General features: G+C 53.0%; 1 protein-coding gene and 1 long non-coding RNA gene across 2 annotated transcripts in view; one reads left to right on the top strand and one right to left on the bottom strand.

The window, feature by feature from the left end:
• The first annotated feature begins 2,486 nt into the window (after positions 1 to 2,486).
• GUCY2D (guanylate cyclase 2D, retinal) lies at positions 2,487 to 16,508 on the top strand. Its single transcript, XM_037027140.2, has 19 exons — positions 2,487 to 3,269; positions 3,349 to 3,653; positions 5,783 to 6,134; positions 6,495 to 6,579; positions 6,836 to 6,938; positions 7,405 to 7,506; positions 9,041 to 9,127; positions 10,438 to 10,638; positions 10,732 to 10,888; positions 11,404 to 11,553; positions 12,078 to 12,226; positions 12,765 to 12,928; positions 13,023 to 13,215; positions 13,484 to 13,658; positions 13,946 to 14,044; positions 14,143 to 14,237; positions 14,391 to 14,476; positions 14,598 to 14,707; positions 15,282 to 16,508. The coding sequence occupies exons 1-18, from the start codon at positions 2,543 to 2,545 to the stop codon at positions 14,689 to 14,691; spliced, it is 3,324 nt and encodes a 1,107-aa protein (XP_036883035.1). The 5' UTR covers positions 2,487 to 2,542; the 3' UTR covers positions 14,692 to 14,707; positions 15,282 to 16,508.
• LOC118974071 (uncharacterized) overlaps positions 12,437 to 16,612 on the bottom strand; it is a 39,491-nt gene continuing 35,315 nt past the window's right edge. Inside the window, exons 4-5 of the long non-coding RNA XR_005063652.2 lie at positions 15,117 to 15,179; positions 12,437 to 12,881 (exon numbers count right to left, since the gene is read on the bottom strand). This is a non-coding gene — a long non-coding RNA (uncharacterized lncRNA). The remainder of the gene's footprint in view (positions 12,882 to 15,116; positions 15,180 to 16,612) is intronic.

Genomic DNA, 16,612 nt, shown 5'->3' with positions numbered 1-16,612 from the left:
CCATATTTCTACTGGGTTATTTTTTCCTATCATATTTTAAATATTAATCTTTTGTTAATGTTTGGAAAATATCTTCTTATATTTTGCTTATATTTTCTTTTTGTGATATGCTTTTTTGACTGGAAATTTTACTTTTAATGTTTTCAAATGTATCAATCTTTTCCTTTATGGTTTGTAATTTATGTGCCTTATTTAAGAGAACTTTTCCTATACTGAATTGATATAGACATTCTTTTTTCTCCCTAAAACTTTTCTTATTCACTTTTTATTTGGAAATAACTTCAAGCTTACAAAATGTTGCAAAAGTGAAAATAATAGAACACTCATATGCCCTTTACCCAGTCTCTAACATAACTACAGTACAGTTATCATCTTCACAAATATACAATAATAAAATACTTTTATCAAATTTCCAATTCTTATCCCAATTTTGTCAGTTGACAAATTTGATGTTGATGCTTCTCACAGCAATATCATAAACCCTATAAACCATATAACCTCTAGCACAGGATCCAGACTAGAGGCAGGTATTGCATGGAATTGCCATGTCTTCCTAGCTTCCTTTAATCTGGAACAATTCTTCAATCTTTATTTGTTTTTTGTGATAGTGACATTTTTGAAGAATACAGTCCCCTTCCCTTTTTTTAGTAGGAGGTTCCTCATTTTGTTTTTATCTGATGTTTCCTCGTGATCAGATAGATGAAATGCACTCTCAGCTGGAGCGCAGCATAGATGCAATATTGTGCTTTCTCAGGGTAGCATATCTAGAGGCCCATGATGTCTACCTGCTACTCACTGATTAATTTTGATCACCGGGTCAAAGTGTCGCTCAATTTCTCCATTGTATAACTACTGCTTTTTATTTTTTGCTCCCCTGCAACTTATAAGGAGTCTGTAGGGAGATACTTTACAACATTCAAATATCCTGTTTCTCATCAAAATTTCCCCCTAGCTTTAGCATCCCCTTATGATTCTTGCCTGATCCAATCTTTGCTATGATGTTTGAAAAAATGATTTACTTCAAAATTTTTAAGTTTTGTTTTTATGTATGTCTTTTACCTGGAATTGATTTTGCATAATGTGAAATAGGAATCTAATCCTGTCTCCTTCCTCCCCCTCCCCTATGGCTAGCTAATCAGTTTCATTTATGGAGTAGCTCATTCTTTCCCCCCTGGGGAGAATGTCCACTTTTTATATATTAAATTTCCATTTTTTCTGGGTTGTTGCAGTGCCCTGTATTCTGTCCCATTGGTCTGTTTGTTTACTCCTTTACCAATACTATGGTGTCTTAATTATAATAGCTTTGTAATAAGTTTTGATACATGGTAGGGCAAGTATCCCATCCTATTCTCCTTTAAAATAGTCTTATTCATTTTTGTCATTCAGGCTGTTATATTCATTGTCACAAGTAATTTTCAAAACAACCTTCAGAGAGATTAACCATCTTTCCCAAGGTCACAAAACTGGGAAGGAGGAATTTAAACCCAGGTCTTTGAATCCAAACCCAGGAATCTGAATTCAAGGCCAGAGCTCTTTACATTATTTCCGGGAGTTTTGCCTTCCCAAAGCCAAAGGCATGGAGAAGTGGAAGTTAGAAAATCAAGTATGGGTGGGTGAGAGAAAAGAAGTAGGTATCAGACTGGTTTGGTTTTGGTCTCTGGAGTATACAGACTTTGCCACCCAAGGGATGGGGCTTAGACTTGGCTGGAAAACTGGAAACAGATTGGAGGAATGGGACTGAGAAAACTCCCACTCTACGACTGTTCACCCACAGAGGTCCATGGGCTGAGGGTGTCCATGGGCCCGTCTTGTGGCTTTCCAGGCTAAGCAGTGTAGAGTGGCGGCAGCCTGAAAGGGGGACCTGCAACTGCCTTTATGCTGGGGGTTGGTGTGCGCGGTTGGGAGGCATGGAGGGAAAAGAATCTGTCTGGCTGCTGGGAAGGCAGGACAGATCCCACCTCAAGGAGTTTCATCTCCCACCAGCCCCACCCCCCGTCTGATTAAGGGACCCTAATCAGCTTGGGGAGATTAAGGGCTCTGTCAGCTGTTCCACATGCACCGCCCCCCCACCCCCCCCCACACACCCCGGGCCTGGCTCGAAAAGGAGACCTGTGGGAGGGCGTCAGAAAGGGGATAGACCCTGTGACCCCTCACCCCGGCCCTGAGCCCCCGCCCCGCACTTTCTGGTGAGTGGCAAAGGCCCCTCCACAAGGATTCGGGTCCCTTCTGTCCCGAACGAACGGGTCAAGGGGGCATGGGCTGGTCCCCACTAACCCCGAAGGGCCTTTCGAGGTGGGAGGGGCAGATAAGGGGTAAACGGGAAACAGGAGAAGCGGGCAGGGTTTAGAGTGGGAGGCAGGGGGCTTCCAGGCCATACCTTTCACCCCCATACAGTTTTCCAGGCCTGAGGAAGGGGTGTGGAAGTGAAGACATGCCACGTGTTAATTAACTTTGAGCAACTGGGGGTTACGGAGAGAGTCCTAAGAGCGTTCGGGGGTGTCATCTGCGCATCCTGCTCTGCTTGTGCTCACAGAAGCCGGCAATGAGTGTCGGCGGCCCCGCGGGCGGGCTTCCCGACCTCCTGCCCCGCGCCCTCGCGCGCTGGGCCCCATCCCCGCCGGGCCTCCCCGGGGACCCGCCCCCGCCCGGGCCTCCGCTCCGGCTGCTCCTGCTGCTCCTCCTGCCGCCCTCGGCCCTCCCCGCTGTATTCACAGTGGGGGTGCTGGGCCCCTGGACCTGCGACCCCATCTTCGCCCGCGCCCGCCCGGACCTGGCCGCCCGCCTGGCCGCCGCCCGCCTGAACCACGACCCTGTCCTGGAAGGCGGCCCCCGCTTCGAGGTCGCGCTGCTGTCCGAGCCGTGCCGGACGCCAGGCTCGCTGGGGGCAGTGTCCTCCGCGCTGGCCCGCGTCTCTGGTCTTGTGGGTCCGGTGAATCCTGCAGCCTGCCGGCCGGCCGAACTACTAGCCCAGGAGGCAGGGGTCGCGCTGGTGCCCTGGGGCTGCCCAGGGACGCGGGCGGCGGGCACGACAGCTCCCACAGTAACGCCAGCGGCGGATGCCCTCTATGCCCTCCTTCGCTCGTTCCGCTGGGCACGGGTCGCCCTGGTCACCGCCCCCCAGGACCTGTGGGTGGAGGCCGGACTAGCACTGTCCACGGCGCTCAGGGACCGGGGTCTGCCTGTTGCCCTGGTGACCTCCATGCAGCCGTCGGACCTGTCCGGAGCCCGGGAGGCACTGAGGAGGGTCCACGAAGGACCCAGAGTCAGAGGTAGGCACCTGCAGGGTACAAAGGGTCGGCAGCCGTTCGGCAGCGGGCAGAGCTGTGAGCAGAGTGTCGGTGTCCACAGCAGTGATCATGGTGATGCACTCGGTGCTGCTGGGCGGCGAGGAGCAGCGCTGCTTACTGGAGGCTGCAGAGGAGCTGGGCCTAGCTGATGGCTCCCTGGTCTTCCTGCCCTTCGACACGCTCCACTACGCCTTGTCCCCCGGCCCTGAGGCCTTGGCGGCGCTCGCCAACAGCTCACAGCTTCGCAAGGCCCACGATGCCGTGCTCACCCTCACGCGCCACTGTCCCCGGGGAGGCAGCGTGCTGGACAGCCTGCGCAGGGCCCAAGAGCACCAGGAGCTGCCCCCTGACCTCAATGTGCAGCAGGTAAATGGCCAGGGGAAGAGAAAAGAGAGGAGGAGAGTCAAAGAGGGGAGAGGAAGCTGGAGGCAGTGGGAAGAGAAGTGGATAGAATCAATGAAATGAGAAGAGGCTGGAGCCAATGGGGAGAGAACTACTGCAGCTCTACCTGTTCAGGAGTTTCCTACTCCCCGGGAATGCAGAGGCTCTGGTCTTGCCTGGGGCATCTTAGTGTATTGGAATTGCTTCCTGAAACCTCTCAAGCCCAGCTCCAAAGAGTAACTCTAATGAGCTCTACACTGCAACATCTTTTGCATCTACTTCCAAGTAAACCCACATCCAGCACCCCCACAACATACCGTATATAACAAACAGCTGGTGCTCTTAAGGGAGCAGGAAGGAGGGAGGATGCCCACTTCAGAGTTGTTTCCTCCCAGGCTTTGCCTGGTCTTTGAGATCCTTGACATCTTGTGAGAAGCAGAGGAGGTCCTTAGATGGAGTCAAGGGCTGCCATAGTCATTTAGATACACAGTTTATTCCAACAACCAGCTAATACCCAGGATTCCCTGAGAACCCAGAATCCCACTAGAGACCACGTAGCTCCACTCCATTCATGAAAGAGAGACTAGAAACCCTTAGAAGGAAATTTGCATGTCAGTGGGCAGTAGACTAACCACCACAAAGGCTCTACTCAAAGGGCTGTGCATGAGAAAGGGTTGTGAGTCAAAGGGGCTTGAAATCTTCCCCACTAATGCCCCTGGGTGTCCTCCAAGAGGATATGAGGTATCCAATGGGGAGAAAGGATGGAAATAGTCAATAAGAAGAGGAGAAGAGGAGTCAGGAATAGTGGTGAGCTGGATGGAGGGCAGGTGGAGAGAGCAGTGAAGAATACTCTTTGGTTCCCAGGAAGTAGCACAGCCTTCCACCTAGCTCTCAAGTGAGACCCCTGGAGTCACTGTTGATTCCTCCAACCCTTTCCCTCCACATCTCAATGTCACTGTCACTTTTATTCCCTAAAGGTCATTTGAATCCATTCCTATTCTCTGTTCTCACTCTCACTGCCCTAGTTCAGGTCTAGTTCAGCACCTCTGGGCCCAAATCCCAAAACAAAGCCACCCAGGTGGTCTTGACTTTAACACTTATCTGCCCCAGGCCTTTCTCCACCTACTCATCTAATTGAATTTCAGAAGCCTGACAAATCTGACAAATCACACATCTGTTCAAAGCCTCCCAGTGGCTTCAGAAACCTCTTCAGATGGCTTACCATGTCTCTCCTATCTTCCTCTCTCTTCCTTGAACTTCATTCAGACTGAGCTACTTTGGGCTCCGTAAAGGTGTCATTCTTTTATTTGTCTCTGTGCTGGGTGTACTGCTCCTTCTCTCCTGTCCCTCCCCTACCAGATCATTCTGACTCTTCCCCTAAGGGATGGCCCCTTCCTCTGGAAGCCTCCTCCTCCCTCCCCAGCCTGGGATGCAGCCCTCTTTCCTGTCTCCACAGCTCCCTGTTACCCCTGTCCTCACTCACTGCACTGCCTTAACATCCCTGTGTGTCTTCCCCACTAGATGAGACATTCCTCCAGACAGATGGGGACTCTATCTTATCCATCGATATATCTATCCCTGGGGCTTTACACAATGCCTGGCACTGTGAAAGATGGAAACTGGCAATAATTGAAAGGCTCAGTGAGATCAGGTGATAGCCTTGGAGAAAGAAAAGAAGCTAAAATAGAAAACAGAAGACAACCAAAAGATGGGAAAGAAGGCATTTAGGTGAATGATAGAAGATGAGTTAAAAATGTATGGAATAGGAAAAGGAAGAGAGGAGTTGTAGGTGATGAGGGGTTAAAATTAACCAGTGGTGGGAAGCGTCTAAGAACCCTGAAGAGAGGGAAGGTCAGTGAGGAAATGGGGGGTATGGCCAGTGGGAAGAGAGGAAGAGGGAGCCAGTGGGGAGAGAAGAGGGCTCCTGGGGAGACAGGAAGAGAGAGCTGCTAGGGAAGGATATGGTGAAACGCTAACTAGGAGGTGTGAACAGTCAATACACTGTACTGTTTTGAAGGGCTTGAAAAGCCCAGTGAAAGGATAGGCAGGGCCGGTCAGTCCTCTTTTGTTTATGGGCCATGACCCTTAACCCTGAACTCCCTACTCTCTTCCAGGTGTCCCCACTCTTCGGCACCATCTATGACGCCGTCTTCTTGTTGGCAGGAGGCGTGGGCCGAGCACAGGAGGCCGCAGGGGGTGGCTGGGTGGCTGGAGCTGCTGTGGCCCGTCACATCCGGAATGCCCAGGTCTCTGGCTTCTGCGGGGCCTTAGGGGAAGCTGAGGAGCCCTCTTTTGTACTCCTGGACACAGATGAGGCGGGAGACCAACTGTTTGCCACTTATGTGCTGGACCCCACCCGGGGCTCTCTCCACTCCGCTGGGACCCCGGTGCATTTCCCTAGAGGGGGACGGGGGCCAGGGCCCGACCCTTCGTGCTGGTTCGACCCAGACATCATCTGCAATGGAGGTGAGGGCAAGCACCACAGCCTCCAATGGGACAGGCACCGCGGACCCTCCACAAAGTGGTGAAAGAGAGTGAACTCTCGTCCTGTAACTCCTCTTCAAGACCCTTCCGGGTCTTCCTCAGATCCCTGGCTTGTGCAGGACCCCTCTTCTGCTGAGCCCCCAAAGTCCTCCTGGAAGCTTTTTAGCATTCCCAGCCACTCCCCTTTGCAGAACCCATGAGCTTTCCCTAGATCCCATTCATGGATCTCATCTCCCTTTCCTGGAGCCTTCAGGATTTGGCATCTTTGCACACCTCCTCAGAGGAGGTGCCTCCCCTCGGATGCCACAGTCCCCAGCGTCCCTCCCCTCTCTGCCCCTCCAGGAGTGGAGCCTGGCATCGTCTTTATCGGCTTCCTCTTGGTGGTTGGGATGGGGTTGACAGGGGCCCTCCTGGCCCATTACGTGAGGTGAGTGGGAGAGTGAGGTAAGTAGAAGAGCTTGGCTCTCCACCTGCCAGAAATGCCACCAAAGATAGTCTGGGCTCACTCCGGGGGACAGAGAGGACTTTTTTCAGAGGGGAAAGGGGCCCTGGAGGGCTGGCAGAATTCCAGCGGATATCTGGTTTGGGGATGACTGCCCTCCCCTTAACCAAAATTATCCACTTCTGGCCTCCTGTCATGGCCATTTGTCCCCTTTGAGGAGATGACCTCCTTCCCCTACCAGGCACCGGCTACTTCACATCCGAATGGTTTCCGGCCCCAATAAGATCATCCTGACTCTGGACGACATCACCTTTCTCCACCCACAAGGAGGCAGCTCTCGAAAGGTTGGGGAGCCAGGGAGCCAGGATCCAGCTGTCCTTGCCTGCCTGGGCCAGTCCTCACCTCAACCCCTGCCTAGGAAGACCTGGTTTCTGCCCTAGCTCTGTCCCAAGTCTGATTGTGGGGGATCAGTGCCCTCATGTATGGAATGAATGTAACAGCCTGATTGTGGGGGATTAGCGCCCTCATGTATGGAATGAATGTAACAGCCTGATTGTGGGGGATCAGTGCCCTCATGTATGGAATGAATGACTGCTCTCCTGAAGCAGTGTGAAGCTCCAACAAGAAAATGGATATGTTCGTTTTATGAACTGTAAAGTGCGGTACACTTAGGAAGTAATGTCATTAACACCTTCCTTAATTAAATGTGTTATGCTCTCCTCTTTAATCCCTAGAACTCAGCCTGACCTCAATCCGAGATCCTAACCCCACAGTGTATTTTGACCCCTTGCACTGACCTCTACCCTCCAGGTGGTCCAGGGGAGTCGACCAAGTTTGGCTACCCACAGCGTGTCAGACATTTGCAGCATCCCCAGCCAGCCCCAGGGTAGCTCCAACATTGGCCTCTATGAGGTGAGCATGATCTCCAGCCAGGACAAGCTCTATTCCATGTCATGTCCTGCAGGCTCCAGGGAACAGGGACAGGAGCCCAGAACAGAAACTAGGGAGAGGTCATGGATTCCTCAGAGGGCAGTATCTGGGAATCATTCCTGCCCCAGGATTTTCCCTTAGCCATTATCCAGGGAAGGGTTCCTCAAAGGCCAATCACAGTGGTGCAGAGGCTGGAGGCCTGACTGGCAGAGAATGTGCTGGGACCAGCATGAAGCCAGGTGTGGTCACCGCGGCCATCCCCTGCTCTGTTGGGAGCCCCTGGCTCTGCCCCCTTAGTGATCCAAAACTTCAGGTTACTGAGGGCACAGGCTTCCCTGGAAAGAGGCAGAGGAGCTTCTGGGATGTGGTCTCATGGTCACAAAAAGGGCATTTTTCAGGACATGTATTGTTCAGGATGAGGATTTGCCAGATGGGGCATCCCAAACAAACCCATATTTCCATATGATGCAGATCAGACTCAGTAACAGCAAACTTTAGAGGGAAAAAATAAAGGTACAAAAAGGATTTTAGGACATTAACTATAAGGTTGGCAAATGTGGTGCAGTCAGGGGGAGATAATGAGAACAGATTCAGAGAGAACTGAGAGAGGACTCAGCTAATCCAGAAGGGAGTGAGGATTCAGAGTTCTTATGTATCCGGCCACAGAGACCATGCAGGGACTCCCAGTGTGTCACCTAGAAGCCATCAGGGACAGTTCTCAGAGGAGCACTTTTGTCATTTTGAGCAGGTATTCATCACATGGGAATTTCCTGTGCCTTGAAGAATGCTAAGTGTCCTGTTCACTTAACAGCCCCCAATTTTTGTAACAATTAAAAATGTCTCCACATTTATTTCCAAATGCTCTTTAGGGGTCAGTACCAAACCCCAAGAATTACCTCCTAGTCCAAATCTCTTAAAACAGACAAGCCAAGCTCTGTAAATTGCAAGGTCTGGGGCAAAATAAAAATGAAGAGCTGCTTGTTCATTTGGGATGACAGCAGCAGGTCACTGAGCCAAGCTCAGGCCCTTTGAGCATGTGTGACTGCACAGGTGGCAGGCCCATGAACTGGCCCCTGCCAACAGCTGAGGACAATGAGGCCCTGAGCCTAGAGGGGAGCTGCCTCTACTCCACAGCTCGTCTAGAATGAAGTCTAATCTACCCAAACTCTGGACTCTCAGCACAGGGCTCTCTCATGGCAACACGTAGTGATGAGGGCTGTGACTTCCGTGACATTTGTAGTGGTAATGGCTCACTTAATGGGGCTGTTGGTGAGTACATCTGGGGTGATGAGGACCGCCATATGGGACTTCTGCGTCCCTCCTGCCCAGGGGTGGACTCTCACCCAGCTAGCTGTGAAGTAGACTCACAGACACCAAACCCCTTGCTCCTGATGCTTTATGTCACAGGGAAGGTATGTTCTGGGGGAAGTGGGCCAATGGAAACATGGGGGCTCTGGGGCTCCTTGTGTTATAGGGTTTTAAGAAACTGAGCTCACTACTCTCATCTCTGTTCCAGGGAGACTGGGTTTGGCTGAAGAAATTCCCAGGGGATCAGCACATAGCTATCCGTCCAGCAACCAAGACAGCCTTCTCCAAGGTTAGAGTTGGGTCCGTGATGGGGTGGCGTGGCCATCACTTCCTCCTTCCTTGTTCTCTTTGCAGCTGGGTACAGAGCTAGGCCCCAGTGTGAGGGAGACCAAAGGTCTCAGCGCAGTGTTCCCTCCTCTGGAAAGCAGGCTTCCCATTATGTTCTTTCATAATGTTGTTCTTTCCTTTGATGTGCTTATCATAATGTGTTCCTTCACCTGTGTGCTTGCTCACTTCTTATCTGCCTCCATCACTGGACTGTAAACTGAGTGAGGGCTTCCCGCTACCCCCTGTGTTGTATTTCCAGCATCTGGCACAGTGTATGGAACATTTGAGAGACCCTGATGAATGTTTGTTGAATGAATGACAGAAAATAAAAAATGGGTTTCCAGTTCTGTTTGGCCTCTGTATAGAATGGCCCTGTTGATGCATATTGAGTGAAGTGGGAAGTTGGCAAGGAGGCTACAGACTGGCCTGTTCTGGTCCTTCCAACATTAATGCCCCTCTTACCCCTGACACCATGCAGTCTTGGCCTGCCCTCCTCCCCTGATGCCTTCACAGAAGCTCTTGGTCACAGCAGCAGAATCTCTTAAGTGGACTACCTGATGGGTCAATGGGCTAAATCTCCATTTAACAGCAGGCATTTAAGATGAAAAGAAGCTCCTTGTAGGACCAAAGAAAGTTGAAAGGTTACCATCAACTGCTAGCCCCCATTTTCCCACTTTGTCCGGACTGTGAGGGTGGCTGGCCTGCTGAGTGGGTGTGTCCTTGTCAGTGGCTCCTCTGGGACCACAGCTTGACTGCTCAGTCCCTTCTTCCCTGACTTGGGGAGGGTGGCAGCCTCAGACGTATCTGACACAATGATGTACCCAAGCAAAGTGTTCCTGGGCCGAGTTTGGGGCACATCTGTTTCTGTTGTTTTTTGAACACCAGCTTCTCCCTGGTTCTTCCCACAAAGGCTGTCACATCAGAAGGAGATTGTGGTGGTGCCAGAACTTCTCCTTCATGAGGCAATTCAAAGTCTTAGAGTTAATAAATCAGAATCTGCAGGGACTCTGATTACCAGTGCCACGTTGTCTTTTCATTTGTTACTTTAAGCTAAACCACACTCTATCCCAACAGTGGCCTTTGATTATGTTGTTTTTTCCAGCTTGAGAAGTTATATGCAGAAGAAAGCCCCCCACGTGCCCTATAGATCTTTCCACTCACCATTTTTATCGCATCTTCCAAGTTTGGATAGTCAGACACAGACCTGAATAATAGCCTTCTCCCCACATTGCCTCTAGGGCAGAAAATGCCTATTAAATTTCTCACTCTCAGCTCCAGGAGCTCCGGCATGAGAACGTGGCCCTCTACCTAGGGCTCTTCCTAGCGGGGGGACCAGACGGCGCCGCGCCCGCTGGGGAAGGCATGCTGGCTGTGGTCTCAGAGCATTGTGCCCGGGGCTCCCTCCACGACCTCCTCTACCAGAGAGACATAAAGCTGGACTGGATGTTCAAGTCCTCCCTCCTACTGGACCTCATCAAGGTGTGTGTTTAGGGTACAGTGGTGGGAATGTGCAGGAAGGAGGGGTTGGGGAGCTGCGCGGGTTGAGTCGGACTCTTACTCCACCCCTTCCAGGGAATGAGGTATCTGCACCACCGAGGTGTCGCCCACGGGCGACTTAAGTCACGGAACTGCGTGGTGGACGGGAGGTTCGTGCTTAAAGTCACCGACCACGGCCACGGGCGACTGCTGGAAGCCCAGAGGGTGCTACCGGAGCCTCCCAGAGCGGAGGGTAGGAGTCCCCGGCTGCCTCCCGCTCCAACGAGCATCCCCTGGGATCCCCATTATTTCAAGAGCCCCTCCTTCCCTCCCTCCGCCCTCGCACTCTCCATCCCACATCCACTGGACGAGACTAGTGCTACTGAAAAGGTCTTGTGACCTCAGGTGGGCGCTGAAGCTGGGAAGGTGGGGCCCGTTAGCCGTGGGAGCTAGGGCCTGAGAGGCGGAGCTGCTGCGCCAGCCGCGGGCGCGGCTCTGGGTTGGGGGCGGGGGCTTTACTAAAGGGCAGGGCTTGTGCTTCAAGGGCGGAGTCCTCTCTGGAAGGGGCTTGGTTTAAGAGGCAGGACCTCCTTTCGCTAAGATCCGCTTTGGATTTCTGGTGGTTTGTCCTGGAGTGAGGTGTCGGCCTCAGAGCCAGACTCAGGCTGGGGCTGAGCAAATGGGAGCCGGGGCTTTCTGGTGAGGGTGGGGCTCGATCCCAGCGCCCTCAGGGCTCTCGTGTGCCCGTGCTCCCTTCCCCGACCCCAGAACAGCTATGGACAGCCCCGGAGCTGCTTCGCGACCCAGCGCTGGAGCGCCGGGGAACGCTGCCCGGCGACGTCTTCAGCCTGGGCATCATCATGCAGGAGGTCGTGTGCCGCAGCCCCCCCTACGCCATGCTGGAGCTGACTCCCGAGGGTACAGCCGCCCCTTGCGTGGTGTTTGGGCTAGAAAGGCACCCTGCTATTAGGCAGAGCCCCGGTACTGAGATTTAATTACACGGCTTCCCTTAAAGCTGGGGTTTAAAGGGTCAGGGCAGTGCAGCACAGAGCATCAGGATGGGAGGCGTCAACTCTTCCCAGACCACAATGGCCCCACCAAGGCAGCAGCTTTGGGGAAAATGGGGAAGAAGGAGTCAGACTTGGTTCAAGCTACTTGTCATCTAGGAGACTTAGCTAGCAACTGGATCACCACCCTAAGCCTCACTTTTCTTATGTTCAATAAATGTCAGTCTCTTTGTCACCTCTTACTGCCCTCCAGGGTTTAGTGTCCTCTTGTTGCTCCCAGTAACCCCCTCCCACACTGCACTTCCCCATCTACTGAAGCTATGATTTAAGTGACCTGCTTCCAGTCCCTCCATCTTGGGCTTCAACAATCAGGCCAGAGTTAGAGGTGGCTTCTGTTCTGGCACATCCCTTCTCATGGTCCCCTCACACCTCCAGAAGTGGTGCAGAGGGTGCAGAGCCCCCCGCCGCTGTGTCGACCCTCAGTGTCCATGGACCAAGCACCCTTGGAGTGCATCCAGCTGATGAAACAGTGCTGGGCAGAGCAGCCGGAACTTCGGCCCTCCTTGGATCGCACCTTTGAGCTGGTCAGGGGCTGGGATTGGGCAAGGGCTGGGCTGGCCACTTGTCAGCAACCTGGAGAGGCTGCAGGAGGCAGGCTGGCAGGATCTGTGACTTTTCAGGCTACTTCCTAAGGCATAGCTTGTGGACTGAGGGTTTGGTGGGGTCAGAGTTAGAACAGGTTGTGGAGGCCTTTGGATCCAGAGACAGAGCTCTGAATGGGAGAAACATTTAAGTTAATTCAAATAACATTTATTGAGTTCCAAGTATGTGCTTGACCTAGTGTGGCAGAAAAACCCCTGGCCTGGGAATCCCAAGATGGGCCATTCCAGTACCCTGCCAATTACCAGCTGAGAACAGCTAAGCTCTTGGAACTCCCATTTCCTATATGCCTCTTACTAATGTGTGAAAACACAGTGCCCAGCACCCAGGGCAGGGGTTGGGAGGACAGCCTGATGAGCAGAAGATGAATGGAGGGCAGAGAATCAGGCATGATACAGCCCTATGAGAGGGGCATGGCAGCCCAGGTCTTTGGTAGCCCCACCAGTTTCCTCCTCATACTAGTTTAAGAACATCAACAAGGGCCGGAAGACAAACATCATCGACTCAATGCTGCGGATGCTGGAGCAGTACTCCAGTAACCTGGAGGACCTGATCCGGGAGCGCACGGAAGAGCTGGAGCTGGAAAAGCAGAAGACAGACCAGCTGCTCACGCAGATGCTGCCTCCGTGGGTGCCAATGGGGAGCGGGGACAGGGGGGTGGGCTGGAATCCAGCCGGACTGAGGTGGCCTCCAGGCAACCTCACCACCTCCCATCCCTAGGTCTGTGGCTGAAGCTCTGAAGATGGGGACAACTGTGGAGCCTGAGTATTTTGAGGAGGTGACACTGTACTTCAGCGACATTGTAGGCTTCACCACCATCTCAGCCATGAGTGAGCCCATTGAAGTGGTGGACCTGCTCAATGACCTCTACACACTCTTTGATGCCATCATCGGGGCCCATGACGTCTATAAGGTGAGGTGTGTAGGGGGCAAGCCCTCCTTCAGTTTCACCAGCCTCCAGCCCAGCCCTTCCTGCTCAACCCCAGCACACCTGCCCCAGGCCACCGGCCCAATGCTCTTTCCCCATCCTCCTGTCCTTTATCTCTTCTGGAGTCCCTAGCTCAGTCCCCCAGCTGAAAGGTTTCCCAGGAGCTCTGTACTAAGTCCAGTTTAGGCCTCCTGACAAGGGACAATGCCTTTAGGGGAGAGGGGTACTGAATTTGAACAACCCCTTCTCTTAGGTGGAGACAATTGGGGATGCCTATATGGTGGCCTCGGGGCTGCCCCAGCGGAATGGGCAGCGGCATGCAGCAGAGATCGCCAACATGTCACTGGACATCCTCAGTGCTGTGAGTTCCTTCCGTATGCGCCACATGCCCGAGGTGCCCGTGCGCATCCGCATCGGCCTGCACTCAGGTAACTCCCGGCCCACCCCCTGGCCTCCTGATCCCATCTTCCTCTTTAGGGCCCAGCTCCAGATTTCCTAGACAGGAGGTGAACTCGTGGAGTGGATGGGTGGGAAGATTTGGCAGAGGCCACCTCTGCATGCCAGGCGCTCTATTGTAACTGAGAGAAGGTACCCTTTAGAGTATTTTCTCAGGGAGCAGGTGGAGATTATGGGTTGCTAAAGTCCCCCGAGGCCCTAGGTACCACCCAGCTGCCAGCATTGCCATCTTCAGCCCAGGCCCTACGCATCTCTGCAGGCCCGTGCGTGGCGGGCGTGGTGGGCCTCACCATGCCACGGTACTGCCTCTTTGGGGACACGGTCAACACGGCCTCGCGCATGGAGTCCACTGGGCTGCGTGAGTGTGACTGGGGCGAGGGGCTGGGGAGATCCGGCAAAGTCGCGGGGCATGGCCTGGGAGGGGCACGCGGGAGTTGGAGCTCACTGTCATCGCAGCGTACCGCATCCACGTGAACATGAGCACTGTGCGGATTCTCCACGCCCTAGACCAGGGCTTCCAGACTGAGGTGCGAGGCCTCACAGAGCTGAAGGTGAAGGTCGTCCCTGCAACCCACACCCCCTCCCGCCCCAGGCAGACAGTTCCTCACCACCCACCCCAGCTTTCTCAGTTTCACTTAGTCCTAGAGATGCAGCTACCCTTAACCCGGGTCGCCTAAGCCCTCCTCCCCCACGTGTCTCCCCAGGGCAAGGGCTCTGAGAACACATACTGGCTGGTGGGCAGACAAGGCTTCAACAAGCCCATCCCCAAACCGCTTGACCTGCAACAGGGGTGAGGAGCTGGCTTCCAAGGGTGGACGAGTTAGGAGGGTCTGGCACAGACCGGTGGCCTCTTCACCCCTTCTCCCTGTTCCTGACTCTGCCCTCCCACGTCCCATTCCTACTCTCTGCAGGAGCAGCAATCATGGCATCAGCCTGCAGGAGATCCCACCCGAGAGGCGCCAGAAGCTGGAGAAGGCAAGGCTGAGCCACTTCTCAGGGAAGTGAAGCCCTCCTGGGACAGGTGCTGCCCCCTCAGCTCCCACACTCAGCTGTCAATCTCCCCCTCAGTCGCCAGGGGCTACAGGTCTTTGGGAGATACTTCCTGGAGGACCAGAGCCTCTTTCCCAGCCTGAGGACTATCCCTGCCTGCAGAACTTTCCACCCAAGCCAGGTGTCCTGGTCCCTCTCTGACTTAGTGAGTCCAGGCTAATTCCTAAAGCCAGATATTTCTCCTGGGAGGGAAGAGCCAGCTGCAGGGATTCTGCTTCTGTAGGTCTGGAGTGGTCCTACATCGACTCTTGGTCTCTTTGTAAACATGACCTTTTCTCTGACCTACCCCCCACTGCATTAACCAGAACTTCCCTGCCAGTGCCTCAGACCCCAAAACTGTGTGCTACACAAGAGACAGAACCCTAGGGAGCAACACTCACCAGAGGCCCAGTTGAATGCTGCCCCTCTAGTCCTGTTGGAGCAGATGCCCTGCCCTCATCCACCTTCAAGAAAAAGAAACTCTCATCCATGACCCTCCCCTTCCTAGATGAGCCCCCAGTATCCCTTTCCACAATTTCCCCCTGAAACACTCCTTTTTCCCTCAGGATTATTCCAGAAGTTTCTTTTCCTGGAAGTTGCTGCTACAGGTGATCTAAAGTCTGGCTAATACCAGTGACTTCTGTCCAGCCCTTCTACAAAGGATTCTGGGCCTTTACAAGAGCAGTTCCAAACCAGCCCTGCGACCTTCAGAAAGTCTCACGTGCTTGGGTTCCCCTCCATGGTGAAATAAGAAGTGGCCTAGGGGGTTTCCACATGCACCCTGTCCCCCCAGCTCTGACAGCTGGGCTTCAAAATGGTGTGGGCATGTGCCCTGAGCCTATGAGGGGATGTTGCGGTGGGGGCTTCTCCACTTCCCAGAGCCTCTCAAAGCCCCAGGAAGGAGGATCTGCAATTGAATGCCCAAGCCCAGAGGAGGAGGAGACCTGCTCCACCAGAGCAGGGATTGTCCTGTGGCCTGAGGAGGCAGGGGCTTCCATTCGGCTTTAAGCGTCCTTCCCTTCCTCAGCCCCCACTAATCAGAAACTGGCTCCTTCTACTGTGCGCATAATCACCTAATTGTCTACGGACAGAGAAAAACTAGCTGCGAGGTTTGGGGAAAGGAAGGTTATAAACTGTACCAAACCTTTACTAACCAGAACACCCAAAGATTAGTAATATTCTCTGTGTAACTGGGTGCTGCTGAGCAGACAATTGGACAGAAAATTCTCTCTGCTTAGATCTTTGCAACGAGTGTCAGCCGCCCACCCCCATCCCATCTTGGTAAATCCCCAGCTGAAGTTCCTCTGTGGAGCTTGGATGGCCCAGAGCCTGCGCCTTGGCATGTTTGACTCCCAGTCTCCTTCACCATTGCTGTAGACCATGGAAGAAACTGGGAGCTGCCACAGCCACTCAGGCTACCACTATTGGTAGTGGGTGTCCAGTCCCTGGAGGTATGCAAGCAGAACTGGAGACATCATTGACCAAGGATATAACAATCAGAGGATATAACTAAGTCTTCACTACACAAAGGGTGGTTGCTGAGCCAGTAGCAGTGATATTGCCTGGGAGTATGTCTGAAATTTAGAACCTTAGGCCCAGGCCTGTTGAATCAAGACCTGCATTTTAACAAGTTCCCTCAGAGTACTTATGTGCACATTAAAGTTTCCTAATCATGGAACTAAATGATCCTAGGGTCCCTAGAGGTTCAGAATCTCTAAGATTTCATTAAAAACCAGGCTAGAAACTGAGACTTGGTTTGTTTTGACCTGTGGGGTGGTTTTGGTTTTGTTTTGAGCTAACATTTAAAAATCACGAGATACCACCTTCTAAAGACATATACCAGATTTCCCTCTTCTCTGAATCAAAAGCCCCACACAGGTGCAACTGCTGAATTTGT

The sequence above is a fragment of the Manis javanica genome, chromosome 4, assembly GCF_040802235.1.
Source record: "Manis javanica isolate MJ-LG chromosome 4, MJ_LKY, whole genome shotgun sequence".
NCBI lineage: Eukaryota > Metazoa > Chordata > Mammalia > Pholidota > Manidae > Manis > Manis javanica.
This window is presented reverse-complemented; position numbering and strand designations above follow the sequence as displayed.